This window comes from Eufriesea mexicana, unplaced genomic scaffold, assembly GCF_001483705.2.
Source record: "Eufriesea mexicana isolate 0111107269 unplaced genomic scaffold, ASM148370v2 scaffold1387, whole genome shotgun sequence".
NCBI classification, from domain to species: domain Eukaryota; kingdom Metazoa; phylum Arthropoda; class Insecta; order Hymenoptera; family Apidae; genus Eufriesea; species Eufriesea mexicana.
The window spans coordinates 399170-421818 of NW_016909492.1; the positions used below are offsets into that span (position 1 = coordinate 399170).

A 22649-nucleotide genomic window follows, 5' to 3' on the forward strand; every position below is an offset into this window, starting at 1 on the left:
ATGACGAAATGATAATGAATTTATTTTTAATGTAATATAAGGCAAGAATAGATATTTATATCATATTGATTTACTGAATTAGGTATAGCGGGTTAAATATATCGAATAACAGATTGTTTTACGAAATAAATCCAGCAGTATGTCGACATTACAATGTATCTGTGTCTTTGCATTTCGAAATGTCATCTACTATATTACAAATCTAAGATGAATGTACTATACCTTTATTCAATAAATGTAACATTAACGAACATAGTTTATATAAAGACATTATGTAAATATCATTTATTTTTGCTTTATCTCATATTAAAAAATAAGTTCATTATACTTCTCGTGTTTTTGTTAATATTTTTATAAAATTTTTAAGCTCTATTGTTTATACAATTTTGATATTGTTTGCAAGAATAAGTTAATAATTAAGATACTTAAAAGAAATACGTAATTATCATTAAGTGATTATGCGAATGAAACAATGCTTTTTAATTTTACAGGTGTATCATACCCGAAAATGCTGTTGATAAAGTCAATATATGGACAAAATGACACGTTTTGTGAATGAGTGATTTAAATACCAAAAAGTATTTGAAAACGGACACGAAATTATTAGTGATTACGTCGAAAAGCTGACAATAATGGCAACTGAGGATGTCAAGAAAATTACTGTCTCAATTCAGACAAATCAACGCCTTTCTTTATTACGTTAAAGCGGTTACAGCCATCAAAATAAAGGAACCGGAAAATCCGGTATACGAGTGGTCGTCTCTTACGACATTAACTCAAAATGTTTCTAAGAAATTGGATATCAAATTTTTGATACAAAAATTAGTAAATTTCCCCTTCCCGTGCCATTTAGCTCGACGAAATCTGAGCTCAAGCGGTAGGCGTGAACAAGCGGTAAACAGACCAGACTGATACTCGAAAACAGTTAAAACTTCAATAACTAAACTGTTTTGTAACAGAGATTATAAGAATCGTGACCCACTCTCGTGGCGTACTGATAGGAACTAAAACACAATCACGATCGTACCTGGTAAAACATCATTCCGTGATGTTTACGTTTGGGCCGACTTTCTGTTCGCGAATCTGGCTCGTGATATTCATGTTTGGGCCAAAATCTTCATCACAAATCAGACTCGTTAAAGTACAGGAAGGGGTTAAATTATGCTAAGTAGATACTCAGTGACTATCTCAAGTAGTAACTGAATATAAGTATTCTTTTTACTCAATCGTATCATTTTTACAAGTACAAGTATCAATGAAACGTATGGGACACCCTGTATACATCAGCTGTTGCGTGATATAAATTATCACAGTAAATTAAAAATAACTATTGAAAAACAAAAGGAAAATCAGAAACAATAAACTGTTTACATCTCTAATGAAAATATTTCATAAATTTAAAGAAAAATTTATTTTTGGACTTAAATTTGTTAAGGAAATTTGACCTGGTTTCAATGACATGTGTATCTGTGTCGTTTCTTTCATTACATAATTAAATATTCATCTTTCCACATAAAAATTTCCGTTTTTAACCTAATCACCATAAAGAATAACCTTTTTACTTAGAATTGCTTAACATTTACATATTTAGACATAAATATGAATTAATCATGTATGTATTTATAGACCACATACTGCTTAGCTATTGTGAGTCAGGGGCAAAAAGTTAATGTAAGGCCGAATACCTCATGAAAGCATTTAACCCTCGTTTAAGATGATGAATAGCCAAAGTGCGAGGAATGCTTTTACCCGGGACAGGAAATTAAACCTCGATTCGAATATATGGACGATCCTTGTCAGTTCTCGTTTAGACCTTCTGCTTATCGTCCTAAACACTTTAATGTAATTGAGTACATTCTAAAGCAATTTAATCAATCAATTAATAAAAATACCTCGGAGTAGTACAGAACATAGCAACGTTATTGTAATTATGTTACAAGGTGGTTTACGATATCTGTGCCAAGCACACCTCTCTAATTTTAGAAATCATTTCAAATTTACTTTCCTTTCGTGACAGAAGTTTCGATCTTTATAAAAGCACGAATCTGCCAATCATAAATTTACATTGTAATGCGAGGATGCCTAGAAACTCTCAATTTCCATATTTAGAGCATATTGTCACCAAAATTCAATATCAAATCGATTTTCTTAACGTGCAAGAATGTTCTGCATTTACCATCGTAAAATCTCTAAAACAATATCAGAAAATTATATAAAGAAAAAAATAAAATAAAAAGAGAAAAGAAAAAGAAAGATTAATTTTCCTCCTTGCGAAGTACATCGTTAATGCTTATGTAGTTCCTTGGTAAATATCCTAAAATTGCTGCCAACGAGTACACAGTGAGTCTATAACTATAAATAGCTTACGAATAGTATCCTTAGCGGTTCGTTAAACCTCGAGAGTTCGATAGCCTGCAATCCGTTTCCCGCCGAGACGACTTGACGGCGGAAGTGTCGTAGAGACGTTACCTTTTGCCGGAACGGTCGCTTCTGCCCTCGTCCATTGCATCCTCCTATCCAACGATCAGCTGCCGATTCCCGAATCTATCACGCTGAAGTGATTGTTCCCGATCACAAACAGCTTATCAAAAGCCGTCAATGTATTAACGAAACGAAATCGATAAGATGACTCGACCGCACTAGATCCTTCTGCTGGCGTGACTGGCTTTTCGGGTAAGATGTTAATGAGAAGGTGCCGGTGATACACCTGCGCAGCTGCGAACTCGAAACGCTCGACCGACCAGGCGCTAGATGGTGTAAAGAAGACCACCAGCGAGCCCAGTCGTATCCCGTTATCCGTCCGTATTGTTTTCCACAGAATTCCACAGGACTATACTCGAGTGTCAACATCATTGCAAGGACATCTACTGCAATTCTTGTATCGATTCTGCAGTTCTTCGAAAGTTCAGTTGATTAAAAAGAGTTTTTACGTTACTTTCTTGATGTATTATTGGTTATGTATGTTGAAACTTTAGTACGTCAAAGTAGAAGGTTAATGAATTATATTTCGAAACTATTATTGACTTCAATTGAATATCGCGAGTGTATTTCATACTGAGATTTTGTTTATTATTCTTGTCAGATTGAAAGGAAATGTAATTGAAATAAAAATTAGAATATATACATATGTATGTTGCCATTACCTCTGTGGTAGGATAATTCCATTCCATTAAAATTGTTTTTTTATTAATCAAAAGATAAAATATTCGTATACAGTGCCTTTTATATTATGTGTGATTTTGCGTAGGATTTTCATTCAATGTTTTATCAAATATTCGATATAGCGTAAGTGTAATCGTTATTTACGTAAACATTAATTACTTTCTGTGACATACACGCGATATGAACTGAAATACCGACGATGCCATGTTCAGAGCCATTGTCAAGTACATCATAATATCGATTTCCAAAACTAATCAGTGCATTGCTGTATTGCCCTAATCATGTGTATGTTTTGTACGTTTGTACTTATAACCTCTTTATTTTTAAATAAAATATTCTAAAAAAGTGTTATACTGAAATTTTTGATTAATTATATCCATTTTTATACGAATAAATTCCAATCTGGATTATTCGAATAACATTTAATAAATTATTATTTATATTATTTTTTATTCATATTGCCTATATAATCGTAATAAAATGATATTTTAAATAAAATATAAATATTGAAAAATAAAATGACATTAGATATTCAATATGTGTAAAACAGTATGTTACTTAAATTTTTAAGCAAATAAAAATCTGTCCTTTTCTATTTATTAGCCATTAAATTGAGATATTCGAATCATTATTTAAATAAAATATTATCTGAAAAATTATATAGACACATAAATTATTAAAATAAAATATATTAATAAATAACAAAAAGTATTTATTTATTTTTCTTCTTTTTTTATTATTACTGTTGTAATTGGGTGAAAGAAGAAACGCAGGGCAGTTTTTGATAATCACGTTTTATTTTTATACAATCGTACTCTATAGTATCTCACGCTTGACTGACACCTTTTCCTAAAACAGTTGAAAGCAACTATTACAATGTATTTATTATTATTACAATGTCGTTGCTCTGGCATTGATATAATCGATTTCTTGCTTATCGATTTCGCCAACAATTACTTTTTGTATACGTTCAGAAATATTTTTTATATAAAAATATCCAAATGTACACTAGTTGCTACTGTTATTTAAAGAAGATTTAAATAAAAATTCTAGAAATTACTAAAACTTATTACGAATAATATTTATCTATCTTTAGTATCTTTTTCTATATATCATTTATATTTTATGATAGTTTTGGTATATATTCAAATCAGTAACGATTGTTTAAAAACATTTTACAAATTAATTGTATATAGATTAAATAACTTACGTTCGATATAAATAATTAATTATTACTCAAAATATGTAAATATAGTAACTTTAGATACATATACATGTAAAGAAAAATCTATTTCGATAATATAGCATCTTTAAATTACTTACGAGTAGTTTATTCTTTATTTAGTAGTTTTTAAAAAAAAGGATTTAGGTATGGATATCAAGTAAAATGATTTATTACTGCTTGATTAAACTCGTACATTACGAAGTATAGTTCTGAAAGGAATATGAGTTCAATAATCATTACAAAGTAGTATTTTGTTAAATAAAAAAATTATTTCGAACAGAGACATTACGTGTAATATATATTATTGCATCTTAATAAATTTTGATTATTTATGAATATATATGTGTTATACAAAATTAAAAATTTAATATATTTTATTTCTTTTAGAATATAAATTGACGTAGGATGATGACGATTAATTTATTCGTTTAAAAAATTTCATAATAATCGTATTATCAAAGATACTATTTCATTATTTCTCTAATATTAAATTAATTCTTTAATTTTATTTTTTTATTTTGATTATTATTTAAGAAAGCCAAAATTGAAAAACTTGATTAATGTATATATTTGAATATTGTTTTTATTTACTTCAACTAAGTGATTTTGCAATTAAAAGTTACAGGACGTAAATTTGATTTATTAATGTCGATATGTATTTCTCGTGCATGTAATAAAATATCACGTGAATGTTTGATAAGTAGAATATACAAATTTTAAAACTTGCTAAAGTCTAAACTATTCCTATTTCGTCTTATGAAACATACAGAAATTAGAAGTTATATAGATATGTAAAAATGTTATTATATACCACGTATATTTAGTAATACAATTATCTAGTCCGTTATAGTGCTGTAATATATTTCTATTTAAACAATATTTTATTTTAAGTTTTTGTTATATAAAATTAAAATATTGTTTAAAGAACGTAAATTATTATTATGTAATATGCGGTGTATTAATATCGAACAATAAATGAGATACATAGATATTTCATATGAACTATATTTGTATGTTTTAATGATAAATAGTAATGTACGTTATGATAATAAATTGTTCGCAAAATAAATTTTAACTCATGTACTAGACGTAATTATCTTTATTTAAACTATTATTTTATGTACATCAAATTTAAATATTTCATTTTCGGGGCAAATATTGTTATATAATATAAGTTTTTAGTTAAACTAAAAATCAATTTTAATAAAAATTGATACATGAAATATCAATTCTGTAAATAAAGCTACATTGATAACTTTTGATGTATGTACAGTGTACAGTGCCATCTGTAGCAGGCGTATGTATATTATGAACTAGCGTACACGACTATCTGACATTTCTGTCAAAAATTTTTGTTCGTATACCTTTGTCAACGTAGGTGAAAAGACTCTGCCTTGTGAAAAACTTATTTTAAAAATGTTTATAGGGAGATAGCATTGGACAAAATGAACAAAAATATGAATTCGCCATCTAAGCTTACGGAGTTCGCTCCATTAAGTCCTGAAGAAAGCCAACCTGTTGTAGCTTCTTTATTTTCAAAATTTTTTAACTTTACCAAAAGTAAGAACTTTTGTTTATTGTATTTTCAATTATGTTTTAAAAATAAGACATTGTAGTTTAAATTAGTGAGAAAGGCAGTAAATATCATAAAACAATGAATAATTAATATATGTAACTTATATTGTTTAATTTCTAGGTTCACAGAATGTTGATGATTCTACAATTTCTTCCACTAATGAGGAACAAAGCTCATCTGATTCCGAATCCTGGAAACAATCAGAAAGTACTGAAAAATCACCTGAAGATGATAGTTCAAGTATGATGAATTTTCCTTTAGATACTCGTGAAGGCAGAAGTTTACCAAATGTATTAAAACGTATTAGTAATATAGTAGCCTTAAAAAGTAATGTAAGTCATCTGATATATGTTCTGCAATATATATTAAGTATATATATTAAGAAGTGTAAATAATTTAAAAAAACAATGTTACTAATTTAATTTAGAATTTACGTTCGTACAAAGATTCGCAATTAAGGAGTTATTGGATGCCAGACAGTGTAAGCAAACAGTGTTATGAATGTGGTGAACGTTTCACAACATTTCGCAGAAGGCATCACTGTCGTGTCTGTGGTCAAATATTTTGTTCAAAATGTTGTTCTGATCAAATTCCTGGAAAAATTATGGGATGCACTGGTATTTATACATATATAATAAATGTTCATTTTTGAACCATTATTTTTGCATTTAATAAATAACAAAAATGTTGTTATAGGTGATCTTAGAGTTTGTACATATTGCTGCAAAGTAGTTTTGTCTTACTTACAATCATCAGATATGAGAAGTGATCTGTCAGCAGATTTAAAAGCACTGCAAGAAGATCTTCAAGTTAAATATGGAAATAATTCACCACCAATAACTCAAAAATGTATAAGTGAATCAGTAGAAGATGAAACTTCAATTTGTAGAAAACCAAGTGTGGGATATATGGAAGAAAAATATGCTATTGGACGGTATTGTTTTTTATTAGCTTTGTTTCTTCAGTAAAACTTGAACATTTAACACATTGACTGCCACATAACAAGCATGATAATTTAACACAGTTATGCATGACTAAAGCTTGTTTTCTGAGTGGGGCCATGATAGACATCGGTGATTGGAGTGCTACAATTGTTTAGAATGATGAAAATAAAATGAATATCGTTAACTGCAAAATTTTGAACAACATAGGTAATTAAACAGTATTATGAAATCTTATTACCACTTTGATAATTATAGATAAAAATATGATCTTCTATAATCATATTTTTTATTATTTTATCACTGTATACTTAGAATAATGAAAATTCTATTGTGGTCCCCTAGGAGCATTGTGTAAAACTTGTATAGCAGTCAATATGTTAATAGTACCTCAGATTTGTAAAATATAGAGATATTCTATGAATATGTTTTTCAGACCAACAACTAGTTATTTAACATCTCAAGAACGTTCTATTGTATTACAAAACTCAGCATCTTTGAGAATGATTTATGAAGAATTATTTAGATCCAGCCAAGCAATTTTATTACAAACACATAGGGTTAGACTGAAAAGTTATCATAATTGTTTTCTCGCTAATGAATTAGTAAATTGGATGATAGCACAAAATAAGGCAGCTACTCGGTAAAAAAAATTTTTAAATATGTATAAAAGAAAAAACAGATGTTAAAGTATAATATTTTATAGTGTGCAAGCTACTGCTATGGGACAAGCTCTGCTGGAAGCAGGTTTCATTGAACCAGTAGTTGCTGATAATGTATTTAGTGATACAGCAACTGTATTTAAACCAGTAAAATTATCTCATATACAAAGTATGGATTTATTAATTGAAACTCAAAATACCTGTGATTCTCAAGAACCTGCGTGGGTAAAAACAATTCCACAACATGATTCAACTACTGGTAATATACAATCTATATTACACTGTTACATTAAAAAGACCTACATCAGAAGATTTAACTACAATTTCTGTAGATAGTAGTGATGGTGTAATTGAACAAAAAGAAGTTACCGTGAAGTCACATAAATGTAATTTCAAAATTGCTGATGACCTTTTAAATGATACTCTACAGGTCCAAGAATTTAAAGAAAAAAATGGTTGGCATAAACCAACAAATCTTCGAATTGCATTTGGAGAATTGCATGCATATGAATGTTTAACGTAAGTATTGTATACATAATATGCAATAATAATAATAATATTTATATTCAAATTTATTTAATTACAGATCTGCATATAAACAACATGAAGATTCACTAATTAAACAACTTCTTAATAAAGAAGGTTTATCACAAAGTTGGTCAGAAGTAATACTCTCTATTGCCCATCAAATTATTGATTATGTTCGACCAGATTTAAATCATAATATTGATGATTTAGATATTCGACAATATGTACAAATAAAAAAATGTCCAGGTGGAAGTAGAGATGATTGTGAAATTCTGTCTGGTGTAGTTTGTACAAAAAATGTTGCACATAGAGGAATGAATGCAATGATAGCTCATCCAAAAATTTTGTTACTTCAATGTGGACTCATGTATCAACGCGTAGAAGGAAAATTACTAAGTTTAGAACCTGTGATGTTACAAGTATGAACAAAATTTTAATAGTATTCTTATTTTACGTTATGATAACAAATTTTTATTTGTAGGAAAATGAGTATTTGGGGCATACAGTTGCTAGGATCACTGCTCTAGGTCCAGATATTGTTTTGGTACATCGTTCTGTATCAAGATTAGCACAAGATAGGCTTAGGGAATGTGGAGTAACACTTGTTCTGAATGTAAAACTCAGTGTTCTTGAAAGAATTGCACGATGTACTGGTGCTAATATCATAAATACCATTGATGCACATATAAGTGCAAGATATATGCTTGGTACATGTAAAAAATTTTATTTGCGGAACTTTTCATGTGAAAAAAGTATGTAATAAAAGATATCAAATCTTTAAATTTTTATTTTATTAGGATAATATTGATATCTTTCTTTCTTCTTTTTAGATGGTATTAAAACATTAATGTATTTTGAAGGATGTGCAAATCCACATCTTGGAGCTACCATCTTATTACGAGGTGGTTCTCAACCAGAATTAAAAAAAGTAAAAAATGTAACTTCAATGATGATTTTTGCTGCATATTCTTGGCGCCTTGAAAAATCATTTCTTATGGATGAATTTGCAAAACCGCCATCCTCTAAAGATAATTCATTTTTGGATGAAACGTCATACAAAGATTTTAAGGAATTTCAACAAGGCAATAAAATATCGCAGACCAAAGTTTCTGATGAAAATGATGTGTTATTGATTCATAGCAAAGAGTATGCAGATAGTACAGAAATTTTAAAAATATCAGAAGTTCAAGAAGATTCTGGAAATATAACGAATGATATACATTTAGAAATAGAACTTTCAGCAAATGGAAGTACACCAATAAAAGATATAGTCTCATGTCAGACTGAGAACAAATTAACTTCTGAGTCTGTTAAACAAATATCTTCTATATTATCTGAAGATGCTGATCCATATGATACTTTGAAATTATTCAAACCTAAAACAAAATCTGTAATTGATGAAAAAGGTGCAGGAGATAGCCTAATAACCAAAATAAACAATGATAATTCATGCAATAGTTCCAGTCTTGATGTGGATTGTAAGGATGATCTAAATAGTACAATGGATTTATTTGGTGGTAAGACTATTAAGAAAGTAAATAAAAATGGTAAAGAAGAAGCTGAAAAATCAAAAACAAAAGATAGGGTTGTCTCAGAAGAAAAGCGTATTTATGGTGAATCTATTAGTGATCGTAGTGATCCCCTTCATCAGTATTTAAATGAAGATGAAGATGTCTTCAGTCAGACTAGTCCAAATGGTCAACATTTAAGTGTTGCAGATTTACCATTATTAAATAAATTTAAGAAAGCATTAGAGGGTACTATATTAAGTGTTTCTCCTTATTTAAAATTTTCTGTACCTTACTTAGAAACAGAGACTGGAAGGAATTGCATATTAAGGAATTTCTTTCCAAGAGAAATCTTTTATTCCGTTCAATTTGTGGATAAAATAAAAGAAATTAAAACGAATAATGTATGTGTAGAACAATCTGTAACAGAAAATCCATTAATGAAATTAAAATTAAAACCGCAACATCCATTTGTTCAGGCAAAATTAACTACAGATGCGGATAGTCGAGAGGTACAAGCTTTATTAGCTAACTTTAGGGCATGTGGTAGTCGATTATATCCAACGAATAATGTTTTATTAGACAAACAAATTTTAATGCAATCAGAAGTAAATGAACAACCTCCTATGTGGCCTGATTGCTTAGATCCTGCTAGTCATCAACGTTTGTCTGTGTTATTTTGTAGTTTTTCGCATACTGGTAATAATGATACACCTGCATTTTGTGTAAATCCTTGGGTAGTTAATATGGATTTATATGGAAGAAATGATATCGCACTTGGACGTTTTTTAGAACGTTATTGTTTAACATCTGAATATAAATGTCCTGCTCAAGCATGTCGAGCACAAATAGCTCATGTTCGACGATTCGCACATGATGGTGGATGTATACATATTAGCTTGAGTGAAATGAGTACTGAACCGTTTTCTCAAGAAAATGCTAATCAAATTTTAATGTGGAGTAAGTGTATGAAATGTAAAAGTGTTTCTGCAGTAGTGCCTATGTCAGATGATACTTGGTCTTTATCTTTTGCAAAGTATTTGGAATTACGCTTTCATGGAAATGCGTACACTAGACGCGGAACGGATACTTGTCAGCACTCGCTTCATCACGATCATTATCAATATTTTACAAAGAAAAATATGCTGGCAGTATTTAAATATACAAAAATATCGCAATGGGAGATTTCATTACCACCTCCTTTAATAAATATTATGTATGATCCAAAGCAACATGCAGACGTAATAGAAGAAATGAAAAGTATAGCATTGAAGGGAGATGAAGTTTTTTCTTGCATACGAGAAAAATTGACAACTATACAAACGGATATAGATATTTTAAATGCTGCCAAACAGCAATTAACTAAAGATCAACAATATTTCAAAAATAAAATAGAAGAAATTCAATTAAAATTAACATCTCCAACTTTAGAGAATAAAAAGCTTGAAGGAAAAGTGTCTGAAAAACAAGTACAAGCTTTGATGTTCAGAATTGAAGATGGAATAGTAATTCTTAAACGATTAATATCAGAAGTTGTATTTACTTGGAATGCAAAAATTTTGGAAATGTCAGTTAAAAAGAAGGATGAGAGACCACGACGATTTACTGAACGATCGTTAACAACTGGAAGCAATAGTATAATCGATACAGATGGATATATAACAGAAGATACAGCATCAGAATCACAGATAGAAGATTTGAGTCCCATGTCAGCAGACTATAATGCTGTTGATGCTATTGCTGCTATACAAAATGATTTACAAGGAATGGAAGGCATAGAAAATTCTGACAATGAAGTTTTAGAAAATAATAATCCGGAAGATATTATTGTCATACAAGGATCTCCAAAAATGCATCAAAGATCACATTCTGATGTTCTGCCTATCACTTTTGATGATTTGCCAGATAAGAAAAAAAAGAAAAAGACAATTTTGTCACAATTATTACCTTCTGTGCCTGTTATTCAACCAATATCAAATCCTTTAGGGACTTTGGAACATCACTTACTTCCTCTTGGGTTTGTTAATTATATTAAAAAACATTTTTGTGAATTTGGTATGAAATATGCAATACAATATTAGAAAATAATTATACATGATTAATTTATGTTCTAAAATATTTTTATTTTACAGATCAGTTGTTCCTATAGTAGTATATGAATCAGAGCCTTCATCCATTATTGCATATGCATTAGATTCACACGACTATAAACATGCACTTCATGAATTAATGCGTACGACAAAAGGACCCGACTTAAATCCTAGTCCATTGAATAAACGTAAATTTCCCGAAAATAAAGAGAATCTTCCTGATGTGATGCAATCTGGAGAATTCAAACGACCGTCCGTTTTATCATTTTTCCGAGGAAATAGTCCAAATTCTGCAAGTCCTCTAGATTCTGATAAAAGCATTTCAAATGTAGATTATAGTGTACAAAATTCATTAACTACTACAGATACGGATGAAGATAAAAAAATAACAAAACAAAATTACATCGAAGTTCAATTCAACGACGCAACAACAAATTTCTATTGTAGAATATATTTTGCTGCACAATTTGCTGCTTTTAGAGAAAATGTTTTACCGTGTGGAGAAGATGGTTTTACCAGAAGTTTAAGTCGAAGCGTACAATGGGCGGCAAGAGGTGGAAAAAGCGGAAGCACTTTCTGTAAAAGTCGAGGTACAAAATGATATAAATATGTTTACGTTATATAATAAAGAATAAAATAAAATTTTTGACATATTACTAATTTTGTTTATGAACATATTTTTTATTATAGATGATAGGTTTATTATAAAGGAGATGTCTAGATTAGAAATGCAAATATTTCTTGAATTTGCACCAAATTATTTTTCTTATATGGAAAAATGCCAACAAACCAAGCAACCGACATTGTTGGGAAAAATAGTTGGTGTTTACAGAGTATCTTTTAAAAATAATACCACAAATGCAGCACTTCGAACTACCGTATTAGTGATGGAAAATTTATTTTATAAAAGATCGATAACGGACAAATTTGATTTAAAAGGATCTATAAGAAATCGACTTGTAAACCCCGATGACATGTGTCACGAAGGAGAACTCGTATTACTCGATGAAAATTTATTAAACAGTAAGTATTGTGCTAATATTTATTATTTTGTATATAAAAACTTTTCACTTTAATATAACATATTATATATATATATATTTCTAGTGAGTTGTGATTCGCCGCTCTATATTAGATCACATTCCAAAGCAGTTTTAAATAAAGCCATTGAACAAGACACGAAATTTCTAGCTGATAATTCTGTGATGGATTATTCACTATTAGTGGGTTTAGAGCCAAATTCGGATGAACTTGTCTTAGGCATAATAGGTAAGTTTAGAGAACTATGTCTTCAAGTACAGGATATTGTAAAAAAGTTGTGATAATTACAGATTACATAAGAACGTTTACTTGGGATAAGAAATTAGAAACAATGGTGAAGAAATCTGGCATACTAGGTGGGCAAGGAAAGTTGCCAACGATAATATCACCGGAGGAATATCGATCTCGTTTCATAGCCGCTATGCATCGATATTTTTTACCTGTACCAGACAGATGGTCTGATTTAGGTAAAGGTGTAGAAACGTGAAAGATGTAAATCCAAATAGCGAGATTTTCAGTCCTTTACAAATACTGATACTAAACATTGTATATATATTTTCTATGCAGCTGACATACGTGTAACAAGCAGAGTTGCATATAGAGATATGTAATTGTATATTAATATTTTATAGGATTATTACTAGTCGACATTACGATATTTTGTAATGGGAAAGTGATAAAAATATGTTACCATTATTATAATGGAAAGTCTCATTGTACAGTTTTAATGTCAATTTATGTAGCGATCTAACATTTAAATTATGTCGCTAGTATTTGCATTCATTAGTGCGTTGGTCATTGTATTGCATGTACATAATACGTTAGTACTAAAATTTACAAGTGAATTGTCTCTCTTCAAGTTTAAAGCACAAAGGGCATGAATGAGAATTACATAAAATTATATAAAAGTCTATGAAAGCACCATTATTAATGTTTTATTTAGATCATTTTTTCAAAATTATGTACATGAACATTATTTATTATTATTGATAGTCAAATAAACAATAATAATAATAATATTATTAATTGTGCTATAAATAAAAACAAAATTTGTCTAAAAATATCGCATCACGCCAATATAATTTTAGTACATTATACATATCTTATGATCAGGTCACAAAAGCAAAGTATAACGTGTCGACTATAATACATTGCGGGACGCTGATCTATACGTTACAAACACAAAAAAGACATTAAAGCGTATACCTTACAGAAAAACATCTCATCATACTCACTTTTTGTATGACATAATTTCTACCATATTTACATAAATGAATGCACAGTAATGAAGCTGCAGCGAAACTCGAATACTTGAACTATTCCATCATTAAAAATTAGATTATACTGATCATAATGTCCCTCGTATTTTTCGAGACTATGAATTTATTAATCGTACATAAGAAATCTGCAACTGTTTGATTTATGTGACTTTTCTATCGTATATACTTATTCGAATAATAAAATGTCTTTCATTTGTTTGAAACTAAATATGACTTGATATAGATGCGTCGTGAGATTAAATATACTATTGTGAAAAAGATCGTTGGAACGAAAATAAAATTAAACTTTAAATGTACGTCGTCGGTTGCCGATCTATATAAGAATGATTGAATGGAAAACAGTTTTATTATATACTGGTTAGGTAAATTACAATAAGCTGTCGTACAAGAATTTCTGCAAATAATACGAAATCTATGATTAAATCATTTACATGTGAAGTAATACGAAATGTCTATTCGTATTCCTATTTGTAAATTGAATTGACGATGAAACAGCTCAGCTAATATGGCTCCACTGCTTTTTTCCTCGTAGAAAAAAATGACCTACACTGGATACTATCTGAGCAAGTGATTTCTCCGTGTGAACGAGTTTTGAGAAATGTATATAGTTCTTCGAGTAACTTCACATAAATACTTATTGGACATTACATAATCAGTAAATTCCTTTTTACAATTTTTTACATAATAATTCGTCGTAATTTCGCATCCATTATAATATTAGCCTCGTGTTCTTATGCATTACTCGCTTCGCATTAAGCATGAACAAATTTTTGCCTTTCATTAGACTTTATATTATTATTATCATTACAAAACAATGCCGACAAGATCGGATTTTACATAAAATCTCTAGATCAAGTTCGATCGTCATTAAAAACAACAGGCGACAAGAAATACGAGTACGATAACGTTTTTCGACTCGTGGTCAACTAGACTCGAATTACATTCACAATGTCTCTTTGTTCGACTACAAAAGAAGAAATAAAATAAAATAAAAATAAACTAACATTCATCGCTAAGCGCTATCCAGTGCCGGCAATTTTTTGTACTATGGTGTGGAAGTGGTATTCGATTTCTCATTGACTTCCGCGGTCCACGAACCGCAAACGTTTCCTATCTAGCCGCGAGTCTATAGATCGAGAAACAACAAGGAAGATACCCGGGACGGTGGAGGAGGCTTCTCGCTACTCATTTACATCAAGCGGCATTCTGGACGCATACTAATTTCATAAATGCTAAGGAGAGTATCGCTGTCTTTCATAACCATAGGAACTACCGTCCCAGCAGCACGTTTAAAAAGGAGAGAGAAAAGAAATAAGATATAGTCTTTGCAACTTCCGCTCTCGTATTCTTTTCTTTTCTTTTTTTTCTTTTTCCTTACACATATCACCAGAATAATCCGACGGAAGAAGAGAAGAGCTTTTTTTCTTTTCAAGAGCTCTCGAGAGGCTCGATCGTGATCGACGTGTTGTGTTTCGATGTACACCATATATCAAAGAATAACAAGAATAAACAATCAAGGGTCGTATCGGCTACTCTAGAGATCCAAATATACCGTGCCATTCAATGAGAGATGAGGATCTCTTTCTATAGAGAAATCTTGCTTCTTCTACAGACGTGCACGCCTAAATAATTATCTGGGTTTTTCTCCGTGCACACATTTTTCAAGAAATCATGCGTCCTTCTAGGGATGAGGAGATACGAGCGCGTGAATCTCGGTTAATAATCGCTCTTGTGGTCACACAGCGTATAACCCTGGGGAGCCAGTCGATCTTTTATAAACCATGCCTCCTGTTTTAAACACCGTTTACGTGCACATCGTGCGACCTCGGGATCTTGCGCACGGACCGCCGAATCGCTAGTTTCTTTTATCTCTGTGGTTCGCCTAGGCCCAATTGTTGACTTTGCGTTTGCTGTTGCGCGTTCCCGGTCACGCTACACCGTCCTCCGTGATGTTGCGCCGCCATCCCTGTTTGCATTGAATTCTGATGCAATCCGTTTTGGCTCGGCGACATTCCTGCAATTGTACAATAAATTTATCCTTTAGTCTCGTAATCTAACCTTTCTTTACGATATAACTAATTTATTTATGATAAGCGTGTTGTATATACTCTCATTTTTCGGACACGTGTTACGAGTATTTTTCGCTGCGATTCTTTTAAGCAAAGATAGAGAGTGCCAAGGGACTTGTTACTTTAAGCGCTCGCTAATTTTTCTTCTGTGTTTATGACAATGTCTCGCGTTAAAAAAGACCACGTTGTTTGACACGTTAAATAGTTTTTGGAACGCACAATGAAGATGCTAGGAATTCTCAGAGAGGCAGAGAAGATATTTATGGACTTGACAGTGGAGTAAAAAGCGCTTGGCCGAAAGAACTTCATAAATCAAGCGTTTTCAACCGTTTAATTATTATTTTCTGTAATTTGACGATCCGACTATATTAAATTACTATCAAAATGTACATCACGTGAAATATTTTTTATCAGGCATTAAAATGTCAAATTACAAAAGATTAATTATTCTTTTGTTCTTATAAGAAAGTTATTATATAAAAATATTATCTTAGCTTCTTTTTCATTCGGTATATTGGATACAAGCTTACAGATTCCTGAATCAGTTTTCTTTGCAATTTGTGTGTATACAAGGTGTTTCATACAATTGGGACAGTCTTTAGTCGCTACATTCACAAACCTGTAATGTTTAGCTATATACTCTAGATACAAGTAGCAATAATTTAAATAATATTATGCAGGTAAACATAGGAGTTTTATGTATATATATATAATCAGGTTCCTTTCTGAATAAAAAATCGTCATTGATTTTTTTTTTTAAGATAATTATACGTTTTTGGTGATTATAAAAATAGAATAAAATATGATAAGGTAAAATGGAATGGTTTAGATTGAAGAATATTGTGGAATTAATCTTATCTATCTTTATGCATGAATGTATGTCAAACGATAAAGTGCACTTTTTCTAAAAATACTTTTAATTTATGTACTCAATTCTATTAAGTAAAATTAGATATTTCTAGTAAAACAGGACGCTAAATATTTTACAACTGGACGAGAAGGTTATGTTTTAAATATCTATATATTCAACAGCAATTTACTTGTTTTGCTAAAAATGTCAACAGTTATGGAAATAGACATCATTCGTATATCAAGCAATATGAACAAGTAAATAAAAATGTTTTTTGAGCACAATGGAAGGTTATAACGTAAATATTCCATGTTGCTACACTGACATAATTTAGTAAATTTAGAACTATAATAATTTTTAATCAAGTAGTTTCCAGATACAAATATCTTAATTTAATACAACGAGTGTAAAGTTACACTGATTAATTTTTTGAATTCCATTACACTTTTTAGATGCATTGATGTATAAAAATACATAAAATTAATTCCAAAACATCCCTCATCTTGAAAAATTCTATTTTACCTTATAATATTTTATTCTGTCTTAAAGATCCATCTTGTTCCAGTTGTGTATAGCACCCAGTATACCTTTTACAAAATTAAATACAGTGGTTCTGAGATTTGTATAATGTCGTCGAGCTCCAAGCGTTTATATTTAGTACTCTGTGTAACTCTGTAAAACATAAATTATCTTTTTAGAAAACATCTCTATGTTTTGCCAAGATTTTGATTATATTACATGAGAACATACCATACTCGCTTTAATTATGTCTTAATATTCAGATGTAGATGATACGTTGCTGTTATTTGATTATAATTAATATTCAAAAGCTTTAAATTATTAATTATGCAACAAAAAAATTTTTAAATACTTCTCCAGTTAATGAACTAAAGAAAAGTTTATTCTGTATGAAAGAGTAAACAGTGAAAAATTCTGGTCAGATGGTATATGTAATTTTAGATGAAAATCTCAGAAGGCTAGCAAGGGGTGTAGTTATGAAATAAGAATCAAGACTTCGTACTGTGTAAGAATGCGTTCTCTCATTCTTATGAATTAATCAATATGCGCAAGCTACATGGAAATAATTCTCGTCGGAAGAAAAACGTGATTCAGAGAAAAATGACAATGCGCTGGGTTTACGAATGATATTTATAGAAGGATAATTTTTAAAGTTGTACGTTTTTGCAATACAAATACCCAGCTAAAATTAAAACTGCAATTTGTTATGCTACACAGCAAGTATACAGTAATGACAATATTTTCTGACACAAGTTTAATTTTAATTGTATTAAATTATACGTTGATTTTATTACAAATACGTTTCAAAAATATGTATTACTCAGCATATGTCTAAAGCATTAAACATTTAATAAAATTTCGATGTTGTTAAATGTATTAACATTAAGATTAAACAAGTATATTTATCTTTTAGTATTAAATATGCATGATATCGTGTAATTGGTGATACAACTGTGTGAGAATGATAAGTGATAAATAATATCAAGAGGTCGATAAGAAACAACGATGAGTCACTGTTTTTGAAAAGAAATTATGATTCAATAGAATTTAAATCTTATATTATTCAATTACTCGCTACTTTTATTTATATTAACGTTTGTAGCATTAATATCATTTTTATCATAACGCTTTTAAATATCAAACGTGATATAGTTAGAATACAGTAATTAATATTTTATTTATTTTCATATGTGATTTACTATGTTGACATGTAAAAATACTAACTTCAATGAAAATAATGGGTATTTCATTATGATCCAGATTGTATACACATACATGTTCTTTTTTAAAACGATACATCGTACCAAAAATTATATTTCAAATTTTGTATTTATCTTCATATAAAAAGTCGTTTCTGGAAAATAAAGACTCAAATGAAAAAAATTGTATTCTGCGATTTTAAATTATTTTTTCATACAGTATCATTTTAAAATCCTTTGATTTGTTTTACTAATTCACTTGAAGTAACGTATACTATAATACAAGATATTCCAGTATAATTTAATCTATTTCGATGATTCAACATTATATAATAACGAATTTACATAAATTAGACTTGTTTTATATTATTTATAAATTATGTACTATGCTATGTGACAGTAACTACAATATTTAAAAAATTTTAGTAATATCGTTAAATATACAACAAAAACTAAAATTTTTACATTGAATTCTCGAAATATTTTTTAAATTATATCTAATATGAAAAGCGACTAATTTCGTCTACTACTAGATATATATAATTAAATCGCGAGTGAAGTCATGTATTTTAGTAGTATTGTCTTTCATTGTTGAACTAATTTGTAAAGCAGCTTCCTTAAAGAATAAAATAACTAATATGGCGTGCGCGCCTGCGTGTGTGTTATATATTATATAATATTAATTTATGTTGGAAAACTAAAATACAAAAATATCCACAAAAAAGTAGATTTAATTACAACAAAAAATATTTAATAAGATTTTTCTAATTAAATTATTTATTACTTAAAAAAAAAGGAAAAAGGGAGGAAAGATAAATAAATAGAATAAAGTGAAACTCACCTGAAGGAGTTTTGTCTCCTGCGGACATTTTGGAGAACGCCAAAAGCGCGTCAGGAAAATTTGGTGGAGTGGCCGGCGTATTACATGGTGTAATCTACAAAAGAAACGTATTTTTGTAATGATTACAAGCTTCGATAATGCCGTCGATGCAGCTGTATCATATAGCTGTATTTGTTTACGTTCCTGGACATTGCGTGCATGATTATTTAGGTCGTGACTAGGGCGCATGACTGTGTAGTCATAAACATAGATTCTTCGTTTAAAGATCGATACCTACAATCAACCTCTTTCGCGTGTTTTACTACAAGGTTCCTAAGAGGATACAGGTTCCACATACCGCTCTGTATACTTTTACTTGCATTTCATTACATAAGAGTTAAATATCAATTTACAAGCTCCTGCTAAAGTTATTTTGAAAATTGCTTCCTTTCGATCGAAGATGTTTCATTCGGTTTCATTTGTGCAAAGCAAACATCTTCTTCGTACTATGAATATTCATAATTCTTGTAGAAAAGCTGATCAAGCTTATTTACAACTTTCAGAAAGTTTTTGTACCAAACACAAATCCTTAATTGCACTCGCTATAAAATATAAAAAAATAAAAAATTTGGTTATGTTTTTAATAAATTGATCATCGCTATACTTTCATGGCTACTTATGTTTAACCTCGATTACATAATTCTTAGAATTACAATATTGATTTCTTCATCGCTAACTGTACTCGTTATTACTTATTAATTACTTACGTAATCTCTTTGATTTGTTAGTATGTAGACTTAAATGTGTAAGACGTTAGCATACAACGATATCTCATGGTTACAATACTTGCACTTCATGTTTCATTCATAAACTGTTTACCGATCAGCAGGAGGCTTTGTCAGGAAAGAAAAATTATTCGGTTTTTAATCGTATTTCATAAATGCAGAATAAGATATTACCTGTAGTGCTTAAAATTTTGTACGAGTGTTTTACGTAAGCCGTAATGAAGCGACACAAATCTATGGTAGGCGGGTGAAAAGAGAACGACAAAAGTAGCTTTCTGCGAGTGAGAACTCGTCGGTTGTTAAGGTCATCGAACCTTCGACTCCTGAATGTGATGTCAGTGTACCAGGTGGACAGAACGTAACAATATAAGATTCACAGGTGCTCCTATGTTGTTGGCTAACTGATTACATAAATAAATAGTGGGTTGCAAATCGAAATCCTTGGCAACTTTCAAACTTATTCGATGAATAAATTTCAAACATATCACATTTTTTCTTTACTTAAATCCAATTCCTTTGTTTTCTCCGACGATTAATGCATCGAACGACGCAAATAAAACGAATAATAAGTACAACGAAGTGGAATTTTTGTTTGCATAATTTCAGTAACTTTGAGGTTATGAAAATATTGAAAAAGGATTCCCTCTTTTATTGTAAAAAGGACGTAAAGATCATCACATTTCTTAATGTATGTTAGGTTATGATCTGATATAAAGTTATAAATAGTATTAATTGTAGGTTATATTATTAGGAATGTGATAAGTAAGATATTTTTGATAAATTGAATATAAATGAAAATTTAACGTGCAAACTATGGTAAACTAAAAAATTAACTACGGTAATTTTATTAATTTATTTTAATAATTTGATTCGAATTTCAAGCTAACTGAAGATATTTAAAAATATTACTAGTATTAATACAGTTTATAAAGATCTTACTAGATCTATTAACTGTATGAAAATATAGGGAACATGTTGAAACAAGTTATTACTAAACCAAATGATGTCATGCCTGCTGATAGGAAGAGTAAATGCTAATATTTTATCTCAATAAATTGGTGAAATATTTATAAAATGTATACGTGTATATTTATATACGCCAGAATTTTCAACAAAATTATCTTACCAAGAATTTATTCATGTTCCGAGTTAAATACGTATTTATAATTAAGAAGCTTGCATTTCGTCATTCGTCCTCTATTCATAAATCTACTTAATATTGTCGGTGTAGTAAAATAAAACAAGATCGCTGCTGGTTAATTATTTGAACGCGTGCACGTTGCAGTGATGTAATGTTTACGATGAGTGATTGTGGCGCGCGCATAATGGCTTCTTATCGTGAAACGGCATGGACGAACACACCGCGAAGGAGGCAAAGTAAAAATGGCCTGTGAAACCCAGAATTTCGCCCTCGGATTTTAACGTTGTCGTTCGTCCAGTGTTGGACCGAGATTTGGCACACAGCTTATCGGAATGCCGCCGACCGAGAATAGTAACACACCTAGCAACTGTCTGCCCACAGTGGTTCTCTGTCTTTCATAACGTTCTGAAGTTTACCAACTGAAATGCAGAGTGAAAACAGCGCCATCGCTGGGCACGTTTCGGCGAAGTTTCACGCGGAAGACGTAGTCACGTAGTGTAGTCACGTTATTTAACGATCATCGATAAGTCATGGATAACGTGTAAACATGCCCAATTCATCGATAATATTATCGAAGTATCAGGAAATGGCTGAAAGTCGATAAAGCAATGAGAAATGATAAAATTACATCAGACCTATTTTTGTTTCATTTTGGCCTGATTTAATGGATATAATATTACTTTTAACTACGTAGTAGTTAAGCTGAAGAAAATCTCTCTTAATTTTACAAATAAATCATTGACAAGTAATTATAAATTCGTATAATAATAGTATAATATAAATGTGTAATTGTTTGTATAATTTATGAATATTATAATTTTTGATATCTTATTTAAAATAACGTATTTTTTAACACAAGCTTTTATGCTTTTAGGTAGAGAATATATGCTGATATTACGTATTACATTTGAGCCATTTAAACGATCACGCGTATATACCACTGCTCCACTGTCTTCTCTAGGAATTGGTAACGTATGATACTGCATTCAAAGTACTGCGAGCGTTGAACCCGCTTGTAAACATATCGCTATATCTTAAATTTTATCTTTCCAAATAAATAAACCATCGTGAGCTTACAGCAATATTTCTAAACGTTTATCATTTACACTTGTAATAATATGCATAATTTATATCTACAAATTATAATGTTTTGAATTACTTGTATTAGGTTATCTATCTTTAAACATGGACAAGTAAAATTACTGATATTTATCGATAGATCAGTAGGGTAAAATTTTGTACAGGTATACACA

The 22649-nt window shown here is 30.1% G+C and overlaps 2 protein-coding genes across 2 annotated transcripts in view; one reads left to right on the plus strand and one right to left on the minus strand.

The window, feature by feature from the left end:
* The first annotated feature begins 5716 nt into the window (after positions 1-5716).
* fab1 (1-phosphatidylinositol 3-phosphate 5-kinase fab1) lies at positions 5717-13316 on the plus strand. The gene is given in 14 exon segments (XM_017900954.1): positions 5717-5947; positions 6084-6295; positions 6391-6580; positions 6660-6897; positions 7341-7547; positions 7611-7838; positions 7840-8085; positions 8153-8513; positions 8576-8846; positions 8925-11619; positions 11735-12282; positions 12383-12715; positions 12800-12961; positions 13024-13316. Coding segments are annotated over 14 exon segments (6003 nt in total). The 5' UTR covers positions 5717-5832; the 3' UTR covers positions 13221-13316.
* A 933-nt stretch (positions 13317-14249) lies between these two features.
* The window catches only part of LOC108548147 (UBA-like domain-containing protein 2), a 126331-nt gene continuing 117931 nt past the window's right edge, over positions 14250-22649 (minus strand). The window contains exons 3-4 of the mRNA XM_017900955.1: positions 19492-19585; positions 14250-16027 (exon numbers count right to left, since the gene is read on the minus strand). Of these exons, the coding sequence (XP_017756444.1) occupies positions 15879-16027; positions 19492-19585 (243 nt within the window). The 3' untranslated portion in view covers positions 14250-15878. The remainder of the gene's footprint in view (positions 16028-19491; positions 19586-22649) is intronic.